The 23,656-nt window shown below is 41.9% G+C and overlaps 1 protein-coding gene across 4 annotated transcripts in view; it reads left to right on the forward strand.

The window, feature by feature from the left end:
- Nucleotides 1-639: 639 nt before the first annotated feature.
- The window catches only part of LOC143674011 (UL16-binding protein 2-like), a 32,364-nt gene continuing 9,347 nt past the window's right edge, over nucleotides 640-23,656 (forward strand). The window contains exons 1-5 of one of the 4 annotated variants that reach the window (XM_077149238.1): nucleotides 1,026-1,259; nucleotides 4,507-4,770; nucleotides 5,046-5,327; nucleotides 6,038-6,132; nucleotides 18,122-21,928. In XM_077149238.1, the coding sequence (XP_077005353.1) occupies nucleotides 1,067-1,259; nucleotides 4,507-4,770; nucleotides 5,046-5,327; nucleotides 6,038-6,132; nucleotides 18,122-18,229 (942 nt within the window). In that variant the 5' untranslated portion in view covers nucleotides 1,026-1,066 and the 3' untranslated portion in view covers nucleotides 18,230-21,928. Of the gene's footprint in view, nucleotides 1,260-4,506; nucleotides 4,771-5,045; nucleotides 5,328-6,037; nucleotides 6,133-18,121; nucleotides 21,929-23,656 lie in introns of those variants that run through there. The other 3 variants (XM_077149237.1, XM_077149236.1, XM_077149239.1) reach the window with 3 other exon arrangements.

Genomic DNA, 23,656 nt, shown 5'->3' on the forward strand with positions numbered 1-23,656 from the left:
TACCACTTACGGATCCCTTTCATTGATCACTAGCATTTCAAACTAAATCTATTTTAACATTTGTTCCCGCTATTATTTATTTTTATTCCATGTGTTCCTCTCATCTGTTGACAAGGTAGATAAAAGGAGCACCAGACACAAGGTTTTCACAATCACACAGTCACATTGGGAAAGCTATGCAATCTCTTTTTGAGACCTTCCCACAATTGTTTCCCAGTCCCCTGTAGCTTTCCCATGTCTCCTTGGTGGCCCGGCTCCAGGCCACCAGGGTGAACCACTGTTCACTTGGTGTTGATTGAATCAAAGAGAAGAAACGTCTGTCCGTACCCTGTATCTGTCCGTACCCTGGGTACAGGGAGCTTCAGTTTATCCCTTTCTTGAAGTCTCTGACTCCATATCTCTCTGGGTCTCTGTCCTCATCTCTCTCTGAGTAGCTGCCTCCCCCGGCCCTGTGAATCTTTGCATTTCCTTCTCTTTGGTTCTCTGTTCCCTATCTCTTTGGATGGCCCTTCCCGCGTTTCTTTTGCCTAAGAGAAAACTCTAAATAGCAGGTGACACTTATTAGAGGCCACTGGGGGCAGTATATTTCCATCCTTTCCCAATATAAAACCTCGTAGAAGTCTGCCTTGTTCTACAACTACTTGATGAAGAGTGCTTTGAAAGTTACTGCTTTTTTCTTTCTTTGCTTTGTAGATATGCTATATATACAATAATAATAATAATAATAATAATAATGTGTGCCTGGGCTGCAAAACTTTCTTATGAGGCGTGACTTTGACTTTCTGAGCGTCCACGGTTGATCCGGAGAAAGTCGATGTGGTGAAGCCTAAGGATGGGAGAGGATAGCGAGACGCTGACTTCAGGCCGTTTGATTTAAGATGGAGGTGTCCTAGGGAGTCGCAAGTCTCAAGTCTTTTAGAAAAGTCTGATTGATTGTCCAAGGGGTATGGAGGTGGGAAAAACTATGGGGCAGGATGACGCGGGCAGAGAAGGGAAAAGAAAAGCTTGCAGAAAGGAAAGAAGTTGCCTAGTAGTTTGGGGAGTAACAGAAGAAAACGGATGTGGGATGGCGCAGGGCGGGGGAACGGAGGCCAATAAGAGGGAGACCGGAGCCCGCACGAAGGGGCCCTTTCTTTCCAGGCCGGTCCCAGCTGGCTGCCAGTGCACTTTTAACAGCGGCATGGCGCGGGCTGCCTGCATCGCACTTTTCTTTTACGTCTTGATGCTTCTGCTCGGCTGGAACCCGGAAGCATCGGGCGGTGAGTGCCGGGACCTGGGGGCGGGTGGGGGAGATTTAACGGGGTAAGGGAGAGCTGTGAGTGGGGGTCGTGGGGGTGGGTGGGTGTGGACCTAAGGCGGCGCGGAGGCCTGCGGCCGGGGGAGGGGCTGAGGCTGCAGGAGCTAGAGCTAAAGAGGAGCCGGAGACCTAAGGCGACCAACTGGGAGACCTACCGTAAGGGAGACCTAGGGCGGGGAGAGGGATCCAGGTGGGGGCGGCGAGGCGGGCCGGAGGAAAGGAGAAACTTCTCGCACCACTCTCTGCTCTAGTTTCCTTCAGGCCTTAGGTACTCTTCTTTTATGTGGGTCAAGAGAAACCACTGAAAAGAGCAAAGGACGCGGAGGCGGTGAAATCTGAGAATGGGCTGGGGAGGGAGACGGGAGGAAGCGATAGAGCAGTGGACACTTAGGTCAGAATCTCCACCAGCACTCCCTGCAAGTGTTCGAGGCCTTGACCTCTCTCCAGGAAATCCGGACGCCTTCCGGGCTTTGCTTTCCCAGCTCTAACGAAGGCGCCGCCTCTCCCACCCCATTCTTGGGAGGGATGCACATCTCCCTCTAACCTTTGCTCCCAGACCCAACTTTAAAAAAAAATTCTTTAAACATTTTTTATTGTAAAATAAAACGTATATTAAAATACAATAAATTTCAAAGTACATTTTTTAATCATCACAATATTTTTTTTCCTTTTTTTGGTGGAAAATAACATGTATACCAAAAAATGATAAATTTCAAATCACATTGCAACAATTACTTGTAGAACAGACTTCAGGATTTGGTATGGGCTACAGTTCCACAATTTTAGGTTTTCACTTCTAGCTGCTCTAAGATACTGGAGACTAAAAGATATGTCAATATAACGATTCAGCAGTCATACTCATTTGTTAACCCCTACCTTCTCTGTATAACTCCATCATCAACTTTTTAAAAAAGTGTTTTTATTGTTAGGTAAAACACACATACAAAGAAAAGAAACAAAAAGCAATGATTTTCAAAGTACACTTCAGCAAGTAGTTACAGAACAGATTTCAGAGTTTGTTATGAGTTAGCGATTACACTATTTCAGATGGATGTTGCCTTCTAGCTGCTCCAAAACACCGGAGGTTAGAAGATATTTTTTTCTTTTTTATGAAAAATAACATATATATATAAACAATAAATGTCTAAGCACATCACAACAATTAGTTGTAGAACAGTTTTCAGAATTTGGGATGGGTTACAATCCCACCATTTTAGGTTTTTATTTCTAGCTGCTCTTAAGATACTGGAGACTAAAAGAAATATCAGTATAATGACTCAGCAGTCATACTCATTTGTTAAACCCTACCTTCTCTGTATAACTCCACCATCACCTTTGATCTTTCTCCCACTCTTTAGGGGTATTTGGTTTATGCCCATTCTAACTTTTTCATGTTGGAGGGGGCTGTTGATAATATCGGATAGGGGGATGCAACTGGTTGATGTTTTGGAGAGGCTGTCCTCTCTGCATTTTAGGACTTAATCTGGTCCAGGGATCCATTTGGAGGTTGTAGGTTTCTGTTAAGTTACCCTAGTGCATGGAACCTTTATAAAATCTTATATAATGATGTAGGTGTTCTTTAGGATTGGAAGGAATGGTATCCGTGGCACACTGACTCTGTATCCAATGGAATGTCTGGGGAGTCTCATTTCCCAGTGTATAGTCACCTGAAAAAATGGCCAATGTCTCTTTAGGAAGGACTGAGGGAATCGTTGTACCTTGCTGGAGTGTAGGTGGATTCCTCCTCATGGGGCTTGACATCTCCTTGACTAATGGGTTCTGGGTCTGAGAAGCAGCTCAGTCCTGGAAACTGGGTAAAGGACCCAGCTGTGGTATTGGTGGCTGCTTTCAATCTGCTTTTTGTCTTGTCTGTTTGTACCATTGGACTCAGGTGATATCACGGCTGGTGCATGTCCATTCGTCCTCTCACATCACCAAGTTCTGTACACCATTCGCATAGCTCTTTGTGGGTCAGCCCTACTGGGGACCAGCCTCTCCACTTGTTGTCATCATTGTACCCTCCTTGCTTCTAACAGTCATACACCTGCCCCTGGAGTCTAGTCCAGAATTTTGTCATTGTGATTACCTGAAAGGGCCCAGTTCTGGAACACTGTCTCCTGCCCTCAACCCTGGCCTTCAGAGCATGTCACCACTGAGCTTCTCAAAGATGCCGGGGCCATCCTTTCTTGTGGATTCTTGACACTTTGATAAATGGAGTCCCCACCTCCTTCCATGGAATGCAGTTCCCTTCATGTTTGTCTAACTTTTGTACTATGCCCACAATACTGAGCCTTCTGATCCCCTCCTCTCCAACTCGCCTTGGGAGCGCTTGGTTTTCCATTCTAAGCACTGTGGGCCACTACCTTCTCTCAACTGTCCTAGGGGTATATTAGCATTGTTTTCCAGCGGCCTTGCCAGTGTGTCAAACCTTGTGACATGGGAGTGTTCTCTTAACATTGAACCCCCCATTATCCAACTTTATGTCCTCCTGTGCCTTACCTTGGTTCATCCCCTTGAGGATGCAGTCCAGGGCATGGGACTTGATGTCACAGAGTCTTGGTGTCACAGAGACTGGGGGACAAGTGTCTGGGGGTCTTGTATTAGGGTTCTGTAGAGAAACAGAACCCATAGGAGACATCTGTAAATATGAGAGTTAAAAGGTATCTCATACAACCATGGAAATGAAAGAGTCCAATATCCCTTCTGGGGGGTCACAGGGCCACACTCCCTCCGGCCTTCCACCTGCTATTGCTGGTCTTGCTCAGAACTACTTAAATCCTTCATCCGACCCAGACTTCACCATTTCTTCCTGGACTCCTACCTTTTCTGACCTGATCCCTTCAATATCCGTAGGGCAGGCTGTGAAGCTGGTGGCTCCAATGAAGGGTTTGGACAAATTCCACAGGAAAGTCTCACTGGCTGAAAAAATGGTGAAAGAGTCTCTTCTTCCTTAAAAACCTTTAACTCATTTGGTAACCTATTGTGGGAGATGTGCCTTAGTTAATCGCAGTTGTGATCAGCCACAGAGGCAGTCAACTGAGTGACGGTTGAATACACCAGCCTTCCAGTTTATCAACCAGCTATGAAATATCCTTGTAGCAGTGGTCAGGCCAGTGCTCGCCTGACCAGACAACTTGGCATCACCAGTTGGCCAAGTTGATGTCAGAACCTGACCATCACAGGTACTCACTTACACTTTTCTCCCACAGGTGCTCACTCTATGAGCTGCAGCTTCACTGTGATTTCCAGGTTCGGACCTGGACTGCCTCGCTGTGAGGTGCAAGGGCAGGTGGATGAAAAGCCTTTCCTCTATTATAAGTGTGGTAGCAACAGGGCTGAACCCTTGGGCCCCCTAGGGGAGAGGGTAAATGCCACTAAAATCTGGACAGAATTTCCCCAAGTCCTGGAGGATGTGGAGCAAGAGCTCAGGAGCACTCTTCCTGACATCAGATTAGAGCAAAATAAGACCAAGGGTAAGTGTGGCAGGGAGGCATATGGTGGTGGTGGGGGGTTGTTCTAGATGGTGATCAGAGAGGGCAGGGAGCAGGACACACGTGGGAAGGGGCTTTAGTTACAGGTACAGTGCAAAAGGACTGAGCACTGCTCTAACTCAGAGGCACGGGGAACGTAGGGGCAAGAGAGAGCAAGTCCTGGAGACCGCAGCTCAGACCCTCCCAGTGTGCAGGAAGGTGCAGCTCCTGGGGAATGAGAGGTTGTCCTGAGCACAAGGTGATCTCTTTGTGGCCAGGGACAAGTCCTCCCACCCTGCAGGCCCAGATGTCCTGTCAGCAAGAAGGAGACCAAGTCAAAGGGGCGTCCTGGCAGTTCAGCGTCGATGGACAGGTGTTCCTCCTCTTTGATTCAATCAACACCAACTGGACTGTGGTGCATCCTCAAGCTGGGGCCATCAAGGAGACGTGGGAGAGTGACAGGACACTGGCTAACCATCTCAGGAAGTTCTCCAGAGGAGATTGCAGTTACTGGCTACAGGAATTCTTGAAGCACTGGGAGAAAATGCTGGAGCTGACAGGTAACTGAGCAGACGGGGAGGATGTGGAAGCTCTCTTTATAGATCTCCTACCTGCCCGTGAGGATGGGAGTGTGCATGTGTATGGGCTGGTGAAGGTTTTTTTTTTTGTTTTTTTTTTAACATGGGCAGGCACCGGGAATCAAACCCGGGTCCTCTGGCATGGCAGACAAGCATTATTGCCTGCTGAGCCACCGTGGCCCGCCCTGGTGAAGGGTTTTGTTGGAGGACTTCCCATCTGGACACGAGTTTTCCCATCCTACCTTCTTCATTAACCTTGGACTTACCTCCTCAGGGTGGCAGTCCCCTGCCCCACTGACCACTGGTCCACTCATCCTGAGCTGTTACAGGCTTCTAAATAGATACGTGTCATTGTGTCCCCAGGCCTTCTCTTTTCCTCTGTACAGATGTCCTTCTACTAGCTGGAATGTCACTTCTCGTGTGAAGCCTTCACACCCTCCCAGGCAGAATTAAACACCCCACTTCTGTCTTCCTCTAAAAAGTTCTAGCCATGTGTAACCATGAGAGTGACTGGATATCTGTGTGTGTCCCTTAGTAGAAATATGAGCTCCACCCTTGGTCATCTTTGTGTCCCCAGGACCTGGTGGAGTCACCATTGCAGAAGGGCTTAGGAAATGTGGGGGGGGGCAGCTGGTGCCAAGGGGCATATTTTCTGGCTCGGTAAGGCTTTCACAGAGTTATTTCTCTTTTAGCAGCAACAACCCCGGACGTGAAGTCCTCCCAGCCTCAAGCTGTCCAGCTACTTTCATGGCTCACCCTACTGGTCTGCATATTTCTCATCATCTCTGTAAGTTCTGTGTTTGGGATCTTAATAAATTCCCTAATTAACTTAATTCCCTTTATAAAAACCAACCCATTTCTGGTATATTACATTTCTGGCAGCATTAACAAACTAAAACATCTTGTGGGATCCTTCATGTCTTCTGCCTTAGTTGTCACATGGCATTCTCCCCCTCTCTGCTGTGTCCAAATTTCCTTTCATATGTACACCACTCATTGTATTAAAGGCCTATCTTGCTCCCATATGAACTCTTTTTCTTCTTAAACTTTTTATTTTGAAATAATTTTAAACTTACAGGACAGTTGCAAAAATAATATAAACCCATATAGAGAATGCCAATACCCCCTATCGCCAGCGCCACCAATTTTAACATTTTGCCATGTTTTCTACATACATTCTATGTATGTATATATCTTTCTTTGTTTCTATCTCTATATATCCATCCATCCATCTGGTTTCTAAACATTTGTGAGTAGGTTTTATATATATATATATATATCATGCTCCTCATACACATAATACTTATATATATATGTGTGTGTGTGTGTGTATGTGTGTATATATATGTATATATATATATATTTTTTTTTTTAAACATGGGCAGGCATGGAAATTGAACCCAGGTCTCCAGCATGGCAGGTGAGTACTCTGCCTGCTGAGCCACTGTGGCCCGCCCCACATACAGTTTTTAAAATAAAGATGTTCATCATGTAACCATCTTAAGAACCATTTTCAAGTTCAAAAACTTTAACATGAATATAAACCTTTCAGTCTATATTCCAATTTTTCGTATGCCATGATAATGTCTTTGGGATCTTTTCTGTTATTAGATCAAGTCAAGGACTGTATATTGTATTTAGTTATCATTGTCTTTTTAGTTGCTCTTTTTTTAAAAAAACTGTGGAACCATAGAAACAACATAAACTTTCTCTCTCCCCCACTCTCAAGCATACCATTCGGTGGGATCGAAACTACATTCCAATGCCGTGCTACCCTCAGCACCATCCGTTACCAGGACGTTCCCATCACCCCAGACCAAACCCTAAGACTGTTATGCATTAACTCCCCATTCCCCTCGTTCCCCTCTATATGTCAGCCTGTACTTTACTTTCTACCTCTAAACATTTGTACATTTTAGCTGTTTTCATGGAAGTGGAATTGTACAATATATGTCCCTTTGTATCTGACATATTTCACTCACTTGGATGTCTTCAAGGTCCATCCATGTGGCGGCATGTGGCGGTACTTCATTCCTTACTGCTGAATAATATTCCATTGTATGGATATACCACATTATTTTATTCATTCATCTGGTGGTGAGCATTTAGGATGCTTCCACCTTTTGACTATTGTGATTAATGGTGCTATCAACATTGGTATACAAGTGTATATCCAAGTTCTTGCTTTTGTTTCTTTTGAGTATATATCTAGAAGTGGGATTGTCAGATCAGATCATAGTGCTGTGTTTAATTTTTTGAGCAAAACTGTTTTCCATCGCAGTTGCACCAGTTTACATTCCCACCAGCAATGTGGGGCGGGGGGAGGGGTGTGCCTATTTCTCAGCATCCTTGCCCGCACTTTGTAATTTTATGTTTCTTATCAATAAGCATCCTAGAGGCTATAAGAAGTAGTATCTCATTGAGTGTTGGTTTTTTTTTAAACAGGCAAGGGTGATTTTATCCAAAGTTTTATGCAATAGTCAAGAGAGAGAGACCAGAACCATATCTGACTTCAGCTCCACTGAAGCAGAGGACAGGAGGGTTTTTAAGGACAAGGGTGAGCTAGTGGAAAGTACTGAAGGACATTAGTTTTTGTTCAAGCAATGGGATGGGTCACACACATGGAATTGTGTTTACTTAATTTTATTGTTGAGGCCGGGTAGAGCATGTTCTATAGGAATTCTTTAAGGGTGGTCGGGACCTACACTCAGGGTGAAGCCCACCTAAGTTTTACTCAAGCTAAGGGGAAGTTAAGGCCTTCTTGATCAGTAATTCAGTATATGGGCAATATATTACCTATGCTGTTTCCAGGGTCACAGAGTACATGAAAAATTTATCACTGGCACAGTCTTGAAATAGGAGGCCCCCTCTGGCTCTCACTCAGAGTCTGGGTATTCTTGATTTGCATACAAATTGATCAAGCTTAATTCTCTAGTTTTCAAACTCTCTGCAGATTGAAAGCAATAAGTTAGGAGGGGAAAGAGGAGCTACTGCAGATGGGAATACTGACAAGTGACAGCTCAGGGTACACCTGAAAGTAAGGTGGGGGCCAACAGAATTTAAAATATAAGCATCAGAGCTCAACATGGCTCAGATAGTGGCTCTTCAAACCTCAGCAGATAGTGGCTCTCCAAACCTCAGCAGACTGTGGGTAACACACAGAGTACCCACTGAGTTGTCTAAGGATCATTCTCATTTTATCAGAGAACGCTGGACGCTACTGCAGACCATCTGGGCCTTCTCTGTCTCTGAGCTTCTTTTTAAGAAATTATTATTTTTTCATTAAAGAAATTGTAGGTTTACAGAAAAATCATGTAAAAACTACAGCATTCCCATATACCCCCCTATTGTTGACAATTTGCACTAATGTGCTACCTTTGTTACAATTGATGAAAGAGGATTAAAATAGTACTATTAACTATATAGTCCATGGTTTACATTAGGTTTATTTTTTCCCCATATACCGCCCTATTATTAATACCTTGTATTAGTGTTATACATATGCTATAAATCATGAAAGGACATTATTATACTATTAACCCTAGTCCATTGTCCTCAGCAGGGTTCTCTGTGTTATAGGGTCCCATGTTTTATCTTTTAACTTTCATTCTAGTAAAGTACATGACTGAAAACTTCCCCCCTTTAACCACCTTCATATACATAATCCAGTGTGTAAATTACGCTCCCAATAATGTGCTACTATAACCACCATTGATTTCAAAACCTTTATAATCAACCTCAGTAGAAATTTTGTACAAATTAAGCATCAGTTCCCCATACTGTACCTGCAGTCTATCCCCTGCTCACCTATATTCTAGATTCTAACTTTAAGAGTTTCCTTATTATAATTAGTTCCTATCAGTGAGATCATACATTTGTCCTTTTGTGTCTGACTGATTTCACTCAGGGTAACGTCCTCCAGGTTCATCTGTGTTATTGCATATGTCAGGACTTCATTCCTTTTAATGGCTGAATAGTATTCCATTGAATGTGTAGACCTCAGTTTGCTTATCCATTCATTGGTTGATGGACACTTGGGTTGCTTCCATCTTTTGGAAACTGTGAATAATACCACTATGAGTATTGGTGTACAAATACCTATTCAAGTCCCTGCTTTCAATTCTTCTGGATATATACCTAGTAGTGGGATTACCAGGTCATATAGTAATTATATATTTAGCTTCCTGAAGAACTGCCAAACTGTCTTTCACAATTGCTACACCATTTTCACTCATTTCACGAGCAATGAAAGAGTGTTCCTATTACGTTGCCACCAGCAATGAAAGAGTGTTCCTATTTCTCCATTTCCTCTCCAACCCTAGTAATTTTCCATTTATTAATAGTAGCCATTCTAGTGGGTATGAAATATCTGATTGTGGTTTTGATTTGAATTTCCTTCATAGCTAGTGAAGCTGAGCATCTTTTCATATGCTTTTTAGCCTTTTGTATATCCTCTTTGGAGAAATGTCTATTCAAGTTTTTGCCCATATTTTAGTTGGGTTGTTTGTGTTTTTGTTGTTGACTTGTAAGATTTCTTTTTTTTTATTTTTTACATGGGCAGGCACCGGGAATCAAACCCAGGTCCTCTGGCATGGCAGGCAAGCGTTCTTGCTGCTGAGCCACCGTGGCCCGTCCTGTAGGATTTCTTTATATGTTTTGGATGTTAAACCCTGATCAGATATGTGGTTTCCAAGTATTTTTTCCAGTTGAGTAGGTAATTTTCACTTTTGTAACTAAGTCCTTTGATGCAAAAAAGTTTTTAATTTTGAGGAGGTCCCATTTATCTGTTTTTTCTTTCATTGCTTGTGCTTTGGGTGTTAAGGCCTAAGAACTCATTGTCTAGCACAAGAGCCTGAAGATACTATCCCATATTTTCTTCTAGGAGTTTTATCGTCCTGCTTCTTATACTTAAGTCTTTGATCCACTTTGAGTTAATTTTTGTGTATGGAGTGATATAGGGGTCCTCTTTCATTCTTTAATTGGTTACTGTTTTCATGAACTATCTGTTTTGTGTCCTTTTACTTTTACCCTATTTGTGTCTTTGGGTCTAAGATGAGTCTCTTGTAAACAACATATAGTTGAATGATGCTTTTGTTTTTTAACCTATTATGCCAACTTGTGCCTTTTGGTGGGGGAGTTTAATCCATTTTCATTCAGTGATATTACTGTAAAGGCAATATTTACGTTAGCCATTTTTGTCTTTTGATTTTTTTTACATGGGCAGGCACCAGGAATACAGCATGACAGGCGAGAACTCTACCTGCTGAGCCACCGTGGCCTGCCCTGCCCTTTGGGTTTTTTTTTCTTTTTTTTTTTTTTGTTTCCCTTTTCCTTTATTGAACCCTCCTTTTCTATACAGTGGATCTTTTGTATCTAACTGATCCATTTCTCATTTCTGCTTCTGTATTTTAAAAAAATATTTTTATTGAGAAATCTTCACACACATACAGTCCATCCATAGTATATAGTCAGTGGCTCACAATGTCATTACTTAGTTGTGCATTCATCGCCATGATCATTTTTAGAACATTTACATCACTCCAGAAAAAGAAAAAGAAAAAAGAAAAACCTCACTTACCTCTCCCTCTCATTCACCAGTAGTATTTCCATTTATCCAATTTTTTACCCTTTATCTCCCCCTATTATTTATTTTTATCATATTGTTTTACTCATCTGTCCAAACCCTGGATAAAAGGAGCATCAGATACAGGGTTTTCATAATTATACAGTCACATTGTAAAAGCTATATAGTTATAAAGTTGTCTTCAAGAATCAAGGCTATGGGAATACACTTCAACAGTTTCAGGTACTTCCCTCCAGCCACTACAATACACCAGAAACTGAAGCAGGATAGCTATAAAATGCATAAGAATGAGAGAGGTCACATGTGAGTAACAAAAGAGGTTCTTTGGGGGTGACTCAGGCATAATTATAAGTAGGCTTAACTTCTCCTTTGTAGGAATAAGTTTCATAGGGTTGAAGCCCAAGATTGAGGGCTTGGACTATTGAATTGGTTGGCGCCACTGTTTGCAAGTATTTCAGGAGTTCCCCAGATGGGGAAGTTTAATATTTTCTCCTTTCTCCCCAGTTCTCCAAGAGGACTTTGCAAGTACATTTTTATTCTCTGCCCAAATTATTCTGGGATATATCAGGGCATCAAACTAACCTGCACAAACCAACAAAATCTCATACCCTATGCAAGCTTCTGTGTAATTATGGTGTTCAAATAAAGTGACTACACAATTAAAGTAGATAATGTGCTACCCACAATATAAATTTTGCACCAAATTGACATCTTTGCCTTTGGTCTCACACAGAAGTTGAAATTTTAAAATATGGACCATATTATTCTTTACCCTATAATCTGATTTACGTTAGTACTATCTAAATCAGCTTTATTTTTATCTCTAGTCGAAGTCTAATCACTTTTTCAACTTTTTAACAATTGCTATATGGGGTAATGCTGACTTTTGTAGCTTCAGAGCTCTAACTCAGAGTCTCAGGTGTCACATAAATACCCGAAGTTTCAGGGAATGACCCAGTTATATACATACAGCTCAGTATCTGGAATTTGAAAATAAGTGACAATTCCCAAATATATGTGACTGCTGTAAAAGCTAACAATGTAGGACCCTTTATAATAGCCCCAACCTGATAATGCAAACTCTCAACTTCAGTTCTCCAAGTGTTTATATTATAGTTAGACCATATGAGTGAGGCATGATAATATTTGTCTTTTTGTTTCTACCAGTTCATTCAACACTGTCCTTAAGGTTCATACACATAGCTGCATGCCTCACCACTTCATTACTTCTTGTGGTCGGCTCAGTAGTCCATTGTATATATACACCATAGTTCCCTCTTCCACCCCTCAGTTGTTGTACCCTTAGGCCACCTCCATCCATTGCAAATTTCGAACACTGCCACCATAAACAGCAGTGTGCAAATGTCCATTCGTGTCCCCACTCTCAGTCCCTCGAGGTATATACCTAGAAACAGGGTTACAGGATCATATGACAACCCCACGCCTAGCCTCCTGTGGAACACCACACTGCCCTCCAAGGGGCCGTACCTCTCAGCTTCCCCGCCAACAGTGTTTCTGTTTATTTTTTTATTTTTGCATGGACAGGCACCAGGAATCGAACCTGGGTCTCCGGCATAGTAGGCAAGAATTTGTTTATTTTTAAAATATGTTCTCTGTGGTTACCCTGGTGTGATGGTTTGAAGCTGTATGTAACCCGTAAAATTATGTTCTTAGAGTTAATCCATTCTTGTGTTTATAGACACATTGTTAAGTGGGATCTTTTGGTGAGTAGGATCTTAAATTAAGATGTGATCCAACTCATTCAAGGTGGCTCTTAATCCTCTTACTGAAGTCATTTTTAAAATTTTGCTTATTGTATATGATTTGTATAATGTATATACAAATCAAAGAAAGAAAAAAAGCAATAGTTTTCAAAGTACTCTTCAACAAGTAAGTGTAGGACAGATCTCAGAGTTTGTCATGGGCTACCATACGATCCTATCAAATTTTTCCTTCTAGCTCCTCCAGAATATGGGAGGCTAGAAGGAATAAATATATATTTTTTAATTATCACAATCAACTTTTTTTTTCATTTTGTGAAAAATAGCATATATACAAGAAAGCAATAAATTTCAAAGCACGGCACAATTAGTTGTAGAACAGATTTCAGAGTTTGGTATAGGTTTCATTTCCACAATTTTAGGTTTTTACTTCTAGCTGCTTTAAGATACTGGAGACTAAATGAAATATCAGTATAATGATTCAGCAATCATACTCATTTATTAAGCCTGATCTTCTCTGTATAACTCCTCCATCACCTTTGATCTTTCTATCCCACTTTTTAGGGGTATTTGGGGTATGGCCATTCTAACTTTTTCATGTTGGAAGGGGCTGTCAATAATATGAGGTAGGGAGATGGAACTAGCTGATGTTCTGGAGAGGCTGGGCCCTCTATGTTTCAGGACTTACCTGATCCAGGGACTTATCTGGAGGTTGTAGGTTTCTGGGAAGTTTCCCTAGTGCATGGAACCTTTGTAGAATCTTATATTTTGTCTTGGGTATTCTTTAGGATTGGCAGGAATGGTTTTGGTTGGGGTTTGGCAAGTTATGATAGGTAGCAATGTCTAACTGAAGCTTACATAAGAGTCACCTCCAGAGTAGCCTCTTGACTCTGTTTGAGCTCTCTTAGTCACTGACTGTTAGTAACTATTAGTTACACTTCTTTCCCCCCTTTTTGTCAGTATGGAATTGTTGATCCCATGGTGCCAGGGTTGGACTCATCTCTGGGAGTCATCTCCCATGCCGCTAGCAAGACTTTCACCCTGGATGCTGTGTTCCACTTAGGGGAGAGGGCAATGATTTCACTTGCAGAGTTGGGCTTAGAGAGACTTAGGTCACATTTGAGCAACAAAAGAGGTCCCCCAGAAGTAACTCTTTAGCATGCCTATAGTTAGTCTAAGCTTCTCCATTACCTACATAAGCTTCAGAAGAGTAAGCCTCAAGATCGAGAGCTTGGCCCATTGATTTGGCTGACCCTAATGTTTGACACAGTATCAGGGGTTTCCCCAGTGGTCAAGTTTAATAGTTCCATTTTTTTTCCCCATTCCTCAAGGGACTTTGCCAGTACTATTTTTTTTTTTTTTTTTTGGCATGGGCAGGCTCCAGGAATTGATCTCAGGTCTCTGGCATATCAGGCGAGAATTCTGCCATTGAGCCACCATTGTACCACCCTGCCAATACTATTTGATTATTTGCTTAATATATTTTAGGATAATTCAGCCGTTACATTAAGCTATACAGAATTAAAGGTCCTCATTCTTATTTCTGGGCTCCCTGTGTTTCCGTTCTTTAAATGAGCTATCCAGACAGGTGGGGTTAGATTATGTGCTACAGAAAATTTAGGTTCTAGACAAAATAAACTTTTCTTGCTTTGGTCTCAAAGAGTAGGTGTGGTTCAAAAATATAGACAATGTCTTCCTTACCTCTGTGTTCAAAATTACCTTAATCCATACCTGATCAGCTTCATTCTTATCTCCAGTTTATGCCAGATTATACATATATAAAACAGCCTCTCAAAATCCAGAAATAATAATGTCCACTCTGGACTAAATGTGTCTGCTATAAGAGCTTACAATCTAGGCCCCTGTTTTCTTAAAAGCATTTTCTAAAGGAGACCATACAATAATTATTCTTTCATTTCTGGCTTATTTTGCCTCTCCAAATGTCCCACAGATTCATTCACATCATTGCATGCCTTGCAACTTTGTTCCTTTTTGTAGCAGCACAATATTTGATCATATGTATATATATATATATATACACCATCATTCACAATCTACTTTTCAGTCAGTGCATCCTTTAGCCACCTCCATTCATCAGGTATCATGTGTAATGCCCAAAGTCCACAGTCCATCAATACTCTAAATTTTAGAGAATTTCACTGTTCCCAGGAGAAAGATAACCAATAAACACAAACTTATCAAATAGGAAGTCTAACCCTCCCCTTAACTCTTGTCAATAATGGGGTAAATAACGAGGTTATTTACCTGCTGTTGCTGTGGTAGTGCTGATGTTTTGCTGTTAAATATAGCCCATAGCATGCAGTAACAGTTCCCCCCCTGGGCTTAAACACTCTTTGTACATGAATCGTAACTTTGAAGTAGTTCTTGCAGAAGTTATTTATATTTCTAGTGTTAATCAGTGGGACACATAGGTCTATACAACGCTTTTCAATCATGTTCACCTTCAATATGGTAATATTATTTATAGACCCACTAGAGAACCGTCTTCACTTCTATCTGTTCCCTTACATTTGAGTTCAACCTCATTGGCTAATTGTTCACCCATCTCTAGTTCTGTGCATCTCTAAGATCTCCATATTCTTAAGCCTCTGATTTTACCTTTACCATGGTCATAAGGATGGAGTCGTACAGTATCTATCCTTTTCTGTCTGGCTTATTTCACTCAGCATTATGTCCTCAAGGCTCATCCATCTTGTCATGTGCTTCAGGATGTCATTTCATCTTACTGCTGCATAATATTCCATCATACATATATACCACATTTTCTTAATCCACATGTCTGTTGATGGGAACTTGGATTGTTTTCATCTTTTGGCGATTGTGAATAATGCTACTATGATATCGGTGTGCACATATCTGTTTGTGTAACTGCTATCAGCTCTTCTGGATATAACCAAGTAGTGCTGTTGCTGGGTCACAGGGCAACTCAATGTTTAGTTTCCTAAGGAACTGCCAAACTGTTTTCCATAGTGGCTGTGCCTTTATACATTCCCACCAGCAGTGCATAAGTGTTCCAATTTCTCCACATCCTCTCCAATATTTGTAGTTTGTAGTTTGTTTAATAGCAGCCATTCTTATTGGTGTGAGGTGGTATCTTATTGTAGTTTTGATCTGCATTTCCCTTATAACTAATGAAAATGAACATCTCTTCATGTGCTTTTGAGCCATCTGTATTTGCTTTTCAGAAAAATGCCTATTCATATCTTTAGCTCATTTCATAATTAGGTCATTTGTTCTTTTGTTGTAGAGATGTATGTTCTCTTTATGTATACAAAATATAAAATCTTTGTCTGATGTGTAATTTCCAAATATTTTCTCCTATTGAGTTGGCTGCCTCTTCACCTTTGTCTTTTGAGGTACAGAAACATTTGATTTTGAGGAGTTCCCACTTATCTATTTTTTCTTTTGTTGCTTGTGCTTTGGGTATAAAGTTTAGGAAGCTACCTCCTGTTACTAGGTCTTGAAGATCTTTCCCTACAATTTCTTCTAGAAGCTTCATGGTACTAGTTCTTATATTTAGGTGTTTAATGCACTTTGAGTTAATTTTTGTATAGGGTGTGAGGTAAGGGTCCTCTTTCATTCTTTTGGCTATTGATATCTAGTTCTCCATGCCCATTTATTGAAAAGACTGTTTTGTCCCAGTTCAGTGGATTTTGGGGCCTTGTCAAAAATTAGTGGACCATAGATTTGGTGGTCTATTTCTGTGCTCTTGATTTGATTCCATTGGTCAATACTTCTATTTTTGTGCCAGTACCATGCTGTTTGGACCACTGTGGCTTTATAATAGGTTTTAAAGTCAGGAATTATTAATCTTCCCACTTTGTTCTTCTTTAGGATGACTTCAGCTATTTGGAGTCTCTTTCCCTTTCAGATGCGTTTGATAACTAGCTTTTCCAAGTTTCAGAGTAGGTTGCTGGAATTTTGATTTGTACTGTATTGAATCTGTAGATCACTTTGGGTAGAATTGACATCTTAACTATGTTTAACTTTCCTATCCGTAAGCAGGAAATGTCTTTCCACTTATTTAGGTCTTCTTTGATTTCTTTTTGCAATGTTATGTAGTTTCTGTGTCCAAGTCCTTTACGTCCCTAGTTAAGTTCATTCCTAAGTACTTGATTCTTTTGGTTGCTATTTTGAATGGAATTTTTTCTTTAACTAACTCCTCAGTTAGGTCATTGTTACTGATTTTGCACATTAATTTTATATCCTACCACTTCACTGAATGTGTTTATTGGGTCAAGTAACGGTATTGTAGATTTCTCAGGATTTTCCAAGTATAGTATCATATCATCTGCAAATAATGAAAGTTTTACTTCTTCCTTTCCAATTTGAGTGCCTTTTATTTCTTTTTCCTGCCTGATTGCTCTTGCTAGAACTTCTACTACACAGTTGAATAATAGTGGTGAGAGAGGCATCCTGGTCTCATTCCTGATCTTAGGGGGAAACCTTTCATTCTCTCTCCATTGAGTACGATGCTGGCTATTGGTTTTTCATATATGCCCTTTATCATATCGATATGATAATTGAGGAAGTTACCTTTGATTCCTATCTTTTGGAGTGTTTTTATCAAAAAGGATGTTGAATTTTATCAAACACTTTTTCAGCATCAATCAAGATGATCATGTGAGTTTTCTGTTTTGATTTGTTAATGTGCTGTATTACATTAATTTATTTTCTTGTGTTGAACCATCCTCGCATTCCTGATATAAACCCCACTTGATTGTGGTGTATAATTTTTTTAATGTGTTGTTAGATTTGATTTGCTAGTATGTTGTTGAGAAGTTTTGCATCTATGTTTAGTAGGGAGATTGGCCTGTGGTTTTCCTTTGTGATAGCATCTTTACTCGGTTTTGGTATTAAAATGACATTAGCTTCGTAAAGTGAGTTTGGTAGTATTCCTTTTTCCTCAGTGTTTTGGAAGAGTTTGAGCAGCATTGGTATTAGTTCTTTTTGGAATGTTTGGTAAAATTCCCCTGTGAAACCATCTGGCCCTGGGCTTTTTTTTGTAGGAAGATTTATGATGACTGATTGAATCTCTTTACTTGTGATTGGTTTGTTGTTTGTACCTGGCAGCCCTGACCTCAGTAAACTTGGACTGGGGTGGATGCAGGACCAGACTGTCCTTGTTAGTGCATCTTGCCTGGAAATTCAGAATTGGAATTGAGCTGCTGATCTCACCATGAGTGGCTGGAACTGAGATGCTGTGAGCCCAGGCTCAGTGGGAAGGTCTATGCATGGAGGGTAGAAAATGGCAGTCTCTGCGGAGGACCATGGAGCACAAGGGCTGGGGAGAAGAGGTGAAAGAAGGGAAAGGCAGGGTTGCAGTGGCTGCCTGACTGCCCCGCAGGGCTCTTGTACTTTTAGGTGCAGCCTCCGGGGGCTGCCCATCCTGCCCTCGGGATCCAGCACACATCCCTGTCTTCTTATAACGTTGCCTTTTTTCACTCAAGCCATTCAGAGTGGGCTTCATTTTAGCAAGAATCTTCACCAGGATGAGCAAGGATCATCCAGTTGCAAGGAAGAGAAGTCCCCATAGTGAAGCCCACGGGGACACTTGAGGAAGCCCTTTGGAGGAAGACCAGCTGGATCCTGTGCATCTGGAGAGCTGGTGGGCAGTCCTCTCTTTACTCTTCCTTCTGAGGCTGCGTGGTGGTTTCTCTGTAACTCTCTGCTGTCAGCTCCTGTCCTCCTTCACTGATCAGCTTCTCTGCTCCTTCATCTCTATGCATGTGACCCTTCCTGTCTGCCTCTACCTGGCAACCTCAGCTGGAGTCTACCTGGTTTCCCAGCCATGCTCCCAGATGACTCCATGTCTGTGACCAGACCCCAAACACCTGAGAAGTGATCTGCCCGGTGGCTCATCTTGGGTCAGGTGTAAGGCCCCTCGCTGGGACCTGGGTGTGGGCAGAACGGCTTCTGTCTCCCACAAAACCCTGGGGAGATAAGATGAGAAAGAGCCTGATAAACATGGAAGCGATATGCTAGCATTGGTTAATAGCTTATAATGGATATGTTCTATTTAATTTTGATATTAATGATTTATGGTAACTTCTCTTTGCATGGTCTCTTGACACCTTCAGGGGCCATTTTGCCAGAGCGGAAATTTGCTCCTCAGAACAACCCTGATTCAAGCTCTGTGAGGCTGAAAAGTTTCCTTATACAGCTTCAAACACACCTTAAGGAAACTAAGGCTGTGTGAGATTGAACATGTAGGGGTGATCGAATTCCCAGCACTCAGGACATGCTCCAGTTCTCCTTTCAGGACTAACAAGCTTTCCCACCCGCAGCTCACTCTGTTATACCCCTCAGCAAGTCTGCAATTTTTCCCTTGCATGGAGTTCTTAAATAACCACCAGAGCTTACTCATGTGGTGCGTGTGGTCTTAGGTCCCTGCACAGCTTCTCAAATCTAGAATCAGAGTCTATACCGCCACCCTCGTTTCCTGTCATACATTCATTTTGACGCAATATTTGCTTTTTTTTCCACAGCTGCTGAGAAACCACATTTCCCACATTCTTATCTCATCAAAAATAATGTGGTCCAGTCTCTTGTTGAGACTGTAAAGTGTCTGGAGCTAGTGGTTCATATGGTGGCCAGCAGGTGTTGGAGAGGACTTGGAGAAATTGGAAATCTGGGCCCTTGTTGGTGGAAATGTTAAATGGTACAGCCACTGTGGAAACAGTATGACAGGTCCTCAAAAAGTTAAATATAGAAATAGCATATGAGTAGTTATATACCCAAAGAGAGTGAAAACAAGGTCTCAAATAGATACTTGTACATCATTATTTATAGCAAGATTGTTTCCATACCTGAAAGTTGGAAACAACCCAGGGGTCCATCAAAAAATGATGAGCAAAATGTGATGTGTATACACACAATGGAATATTATTTGGCCATAAGAAAGAAGGAAGTTCCAAGACAGGTTGCAACATGGAAGAACCTGGAAAACATCATACTCAGTGAAATCAGCAAAACATATAAAGACAAAAATTGTATGATGTCACTTTTAAGAGATGACTGGAAATAGCAAATTTGCAGAGATAGAAAGCCAATAAAAGTTCGGGGTCGGGGGTTGGGAGAGTTGTGAAAAGGGAGATGTTTGTTTGTAAAAAAATAAGAGAATAAAAAAGTGGTATGTGCCATGGGAAAACATGTCCAGGGTATGAGAATACCAGATAGGCAGGGGTGTCATAATTTTAAACAGATTAGGTAGCGTAACACTGAGAAAAGGTAGGGGGAGAATGTAAGAGTCACGTGGGAATGCTAGTCCAGGGTTAGGAAACAAAAGTGTTGGGCTCTGAGCCAGGACAGCCCCCCGTTGTGCTCTGCAGACCAGTGAGGGTAGGGATTGGAGAGATGAATGGGGTGGAGCTGAAAGAGCATTCGGTAGGGGCGGGGGAGGGGATGGCAGCTGGCCAGATAGTGCAGGTCTTTGTAGACCTTTGGGGCTGACTTTGGGTTTTACTCTCAGAGCATAGGAGAGCTATTGGAGGGTTTGAGCAGAGGAGGAGATGAGGAATTTATTTTTTTTAATGTAATTTATTGAGATATATTTACATACCATATGATCATACAGAGTATACAATCAGTGGCTCACAGTATCATCATATAGTTGTGCATTCATCACCACAGTCAATTTTAGAACATTTTCATTACTCCAAAAAAATAAAAATAAAAAAGAACCCAAAACATCCTATACCCCACAAATATATATTTATTTTGTCTTTATTTTCTTACACATCTGCCCACACGCTGGATAAAGGGAGCATCAGTCAGAAGGTTTTCTCAATCACATGGTCATACCATAAACGCTATATAGTTATATGATTATTATCAATAATCAAGGCTACTTGATTATAGTTCAACAGGTTCAGGTATTTCCTTCTAGCTAGTCTAATACACCAAAAACTAAAAAGGAATATCTATATAATGCAGAAAAATAACCTCCAGAATGACCTCTCAACTCTAGTCAACATCTCGTAGCCATTGAAACTTCATTTTGTTTCATTTCTTTTCCCCTTTTTGGTCAAGAAGGCTTTCTCAATTCCAAGATGCCAGGGCCAGGCTTATCCCTGGGAGCCATGTCCCACATAGAGAGGAGGGTAGTAAGTTTATTTGCAGATTTGGCTTAGAGAGAGAGAGAGGCCACATCTGAGCAACAAAAGAGGTTCTTAGGGGTTGCTATAATTATAAGTAGGTTTAGCTTCACCACATCTGAGCAACAAAAGAGGTTCCTGGGGGGTTGCTATGATTATAAATAGGTTTAGCTTTGCTATTGCAGATATAATTTCATAGGGGCAAGCGTCAAGATCAAGAGTTTGGTTTATTTTAATTTTTCAAAATTTAATTTTAAAGGATTTCTCTGGCTGCTGTGTCATCAGTAGACATTCAGGAAATGGGAATAAACCAGGGAGACCAATGGGAGGCTACAGGATCCAGGCTAGAGGGGCTATAGCTTACAGCCGTAAGCTTTAATGGATCTGTTTCCTTCCATTCAAAAGAAGAGGTAGACTAGAAGTCTCAGTGTACAGCTACTATTTGATTTTCCATTGTTCATACAAGTAACCCCCAAACTTTTATCAAAGTAGGCTGCATACACAGACATTTGGTACTGGTTGTTTTCAATTTTTTTTAAGGAAGTCAGTGTGGCTGGTACTCAAAGGCAAGTGTTAATGAGTTATTTGTAGATGGGGATGGAGCTGAGAGAAGAGGACTGCTAAGCCTGGTAAAACACAGGGAAGATTAGGAGCTGCAGAAGCTCTGAGTCAGAAGGGACCAGGACAGCAAGAGCCCAGACAGTCATAGAAATCAGCCGTTGTTGTCATCAGTCTCCCGTAGATATGAAGTGGAAACCTCTGTCATGGCCGTGTTAGGACTTGGGAAGAGCTGAACATGGAAAAATATGGGGCAATCCCACATTACTAAGGAAACAATATATTTCATGAAATACCGATCTTCTATAAATCCTGAAATTGAAATAGTTTCTTTTTAGAATTGTGTTGCTGACACTTGACTCTATGCTTGGTCTAGCTTTGATGTCAGTCCATTCCTGGAGTCTAGACAGTTTTCTGTAAAATTGGAGTATCTCCACTAACTTCTTAATGAGATGTGGGATGTCTCTGGGCTGAAGAGCAGAGACCCGGCCCCCTGACACACCAGCCCCTCTCCTCTTACATCCCTCTGAGGCAACCCTGGGAGCCTCTGGGCTTATAGTCAGTCTGGAGGACCACTGACCAGGGCAGAGGGTGGAGACAGTCCATGGGAAGGGGAGGGAAGAGGGCAGAGGGTATATGGAAGGGGAGGGAAGAGGGCAGAGGGTATATAGAAGGGGATTTCTTTGTGTTTCCTCAGAAAGGGCATCTTGGGGGAGGGTCTGTCAGGCTGAGAGAGCCCAGTAAGAGGGAGATAGATTTTCTCTCTGGGAGCTCAGGGTCTGCAGTGGATTTCCCACACGCCTTTCACATCCTGCCGTTTCTCCCTCACTGTAGGAGACTCTCTCCCAATCACCTGTGGTGCACACCCCCTTTGCAACCTGCTCACTCCTCTGCCCCGTTTTGTTTCACCCATATCCCTCTTTATGGAATCACTTTTCCTCCCTGGCCAAGGGCCCATCCTTCTCTGAAAGCTGGTTATACCACATCCCATCAAGCCTTCCCACCTTCTCCAGGCAGAATAAATTATCCTTTACTGTGTGTCTTTAGTCCTGAGTTCACAGTTAGGGTACTACTCCCTGTAGGGGCCATTTGTGTGCTTTCCATTCTCCCCTCACTACAGAACTGCAAGTTTGTAGGACTGACTCCATAATACATATGTAGATTAAGGGCCTAACACAGTGGCTGACTCACAGAAGGTGATCAGTTATATGGTAAATAGTGAGCAGGACCTGAGGGATAGATCACATATTGGAGAGCTCCCTTTTCAATGCCACCATCTGTGGCCCAAACCATGCCCTAGGCCGAGGCAGCTGCCCTGTCTCCATTCCAGCCATCCCCGTCTGGGGCCCTTACGTGCATCCATGCCACCCCATTCATTGGTCAGCAGGTATTTTGGACAGATGCGAGGAGAAGGAACAGGGCAGATGGTTGTGGCTACTGGGGAGCTCTTAGCCTGGTATGAGGACTGTCCTGTTGAGACACTTGGATAAGAAATACCATTCTCATACTGGCATTTAACTTTTTATACTGGTTTCCTGTAGCTTTTCAAGCATATTTAGAATAGCTGACTCAATATCTTTGTCTAGTAAGTTCAATACCTAGGCTTCCCCAGGGACAGTTTCTATTCCTGTTTTCTTGTATGGGCCATACTTTCCCCCCCCCCTTTTTTTTTCATATCTCATATTTTCAGTTGAGAACTGGGCATTTAAAATGATATGATGTAATGTGACAACTCTGGAAATCATATCTTCCTCACTTTAGGTTTGTTGTTGTTGTTGCTGTTTCTTCTTGATGATTCTCCTTGACCAATTCTTTTAAGTCTGAATTCCCTGCCATGTGCAGCCACTGAAGCCTCTGCTTGGCTAGTAAGTGGATAGAGAAAGTAATTTAAAGTGCTTTGAACCCATAAGCTGCCCCGCTTCCATCCTTGGTCCATGTTCTGTGCATGTGTTAGGGCATTTCCTCAGTGCTCTGCCAGAAAGTTTACAACTGGCTTACATTCCACTTTCCCACTTGTGCAGGGCCTCAAGATCAGCCAACGTGGGGGATTAGGGCCTCCGCAGAACCTGGCACAGGCCCGCACGTGCTCGTGATCCTATAGATTCCCAGAAACATATCAGAGCTTTCAACAACTTCCATGGGCATATTTCCCCCCAAATCTTTTAGATTTCTTGGTCAGCCTCTTGTTTGACCCAACTGATATTCTTGACGCAGGTAGCTGTGATGTTAAAGATACCCCAGTTTTTTGTAGCAAGTGTCCTGAGGATGTCAAGGCTGCTTACAGAGGGTGAACTCTGAGTGATGTCAAATAAAGACAAACCATATGGATGG

This window comes from Tamandua tetradactyla, chromosome 2 (assembly GCF_023851605.1).
Source record: "Tamandua tetradactyla isolate mTamTet1 chromosome 2, mTamTet1.pri, whole genome shotgun sequence".
Taxonomy (NCBI): domain Eukaryota; kingdom Metazoa; phylum Chordata; class Mammalia; order Pilosa; family Myrmecophagidae; genus Tamandua; species Tamandua tetradactyla.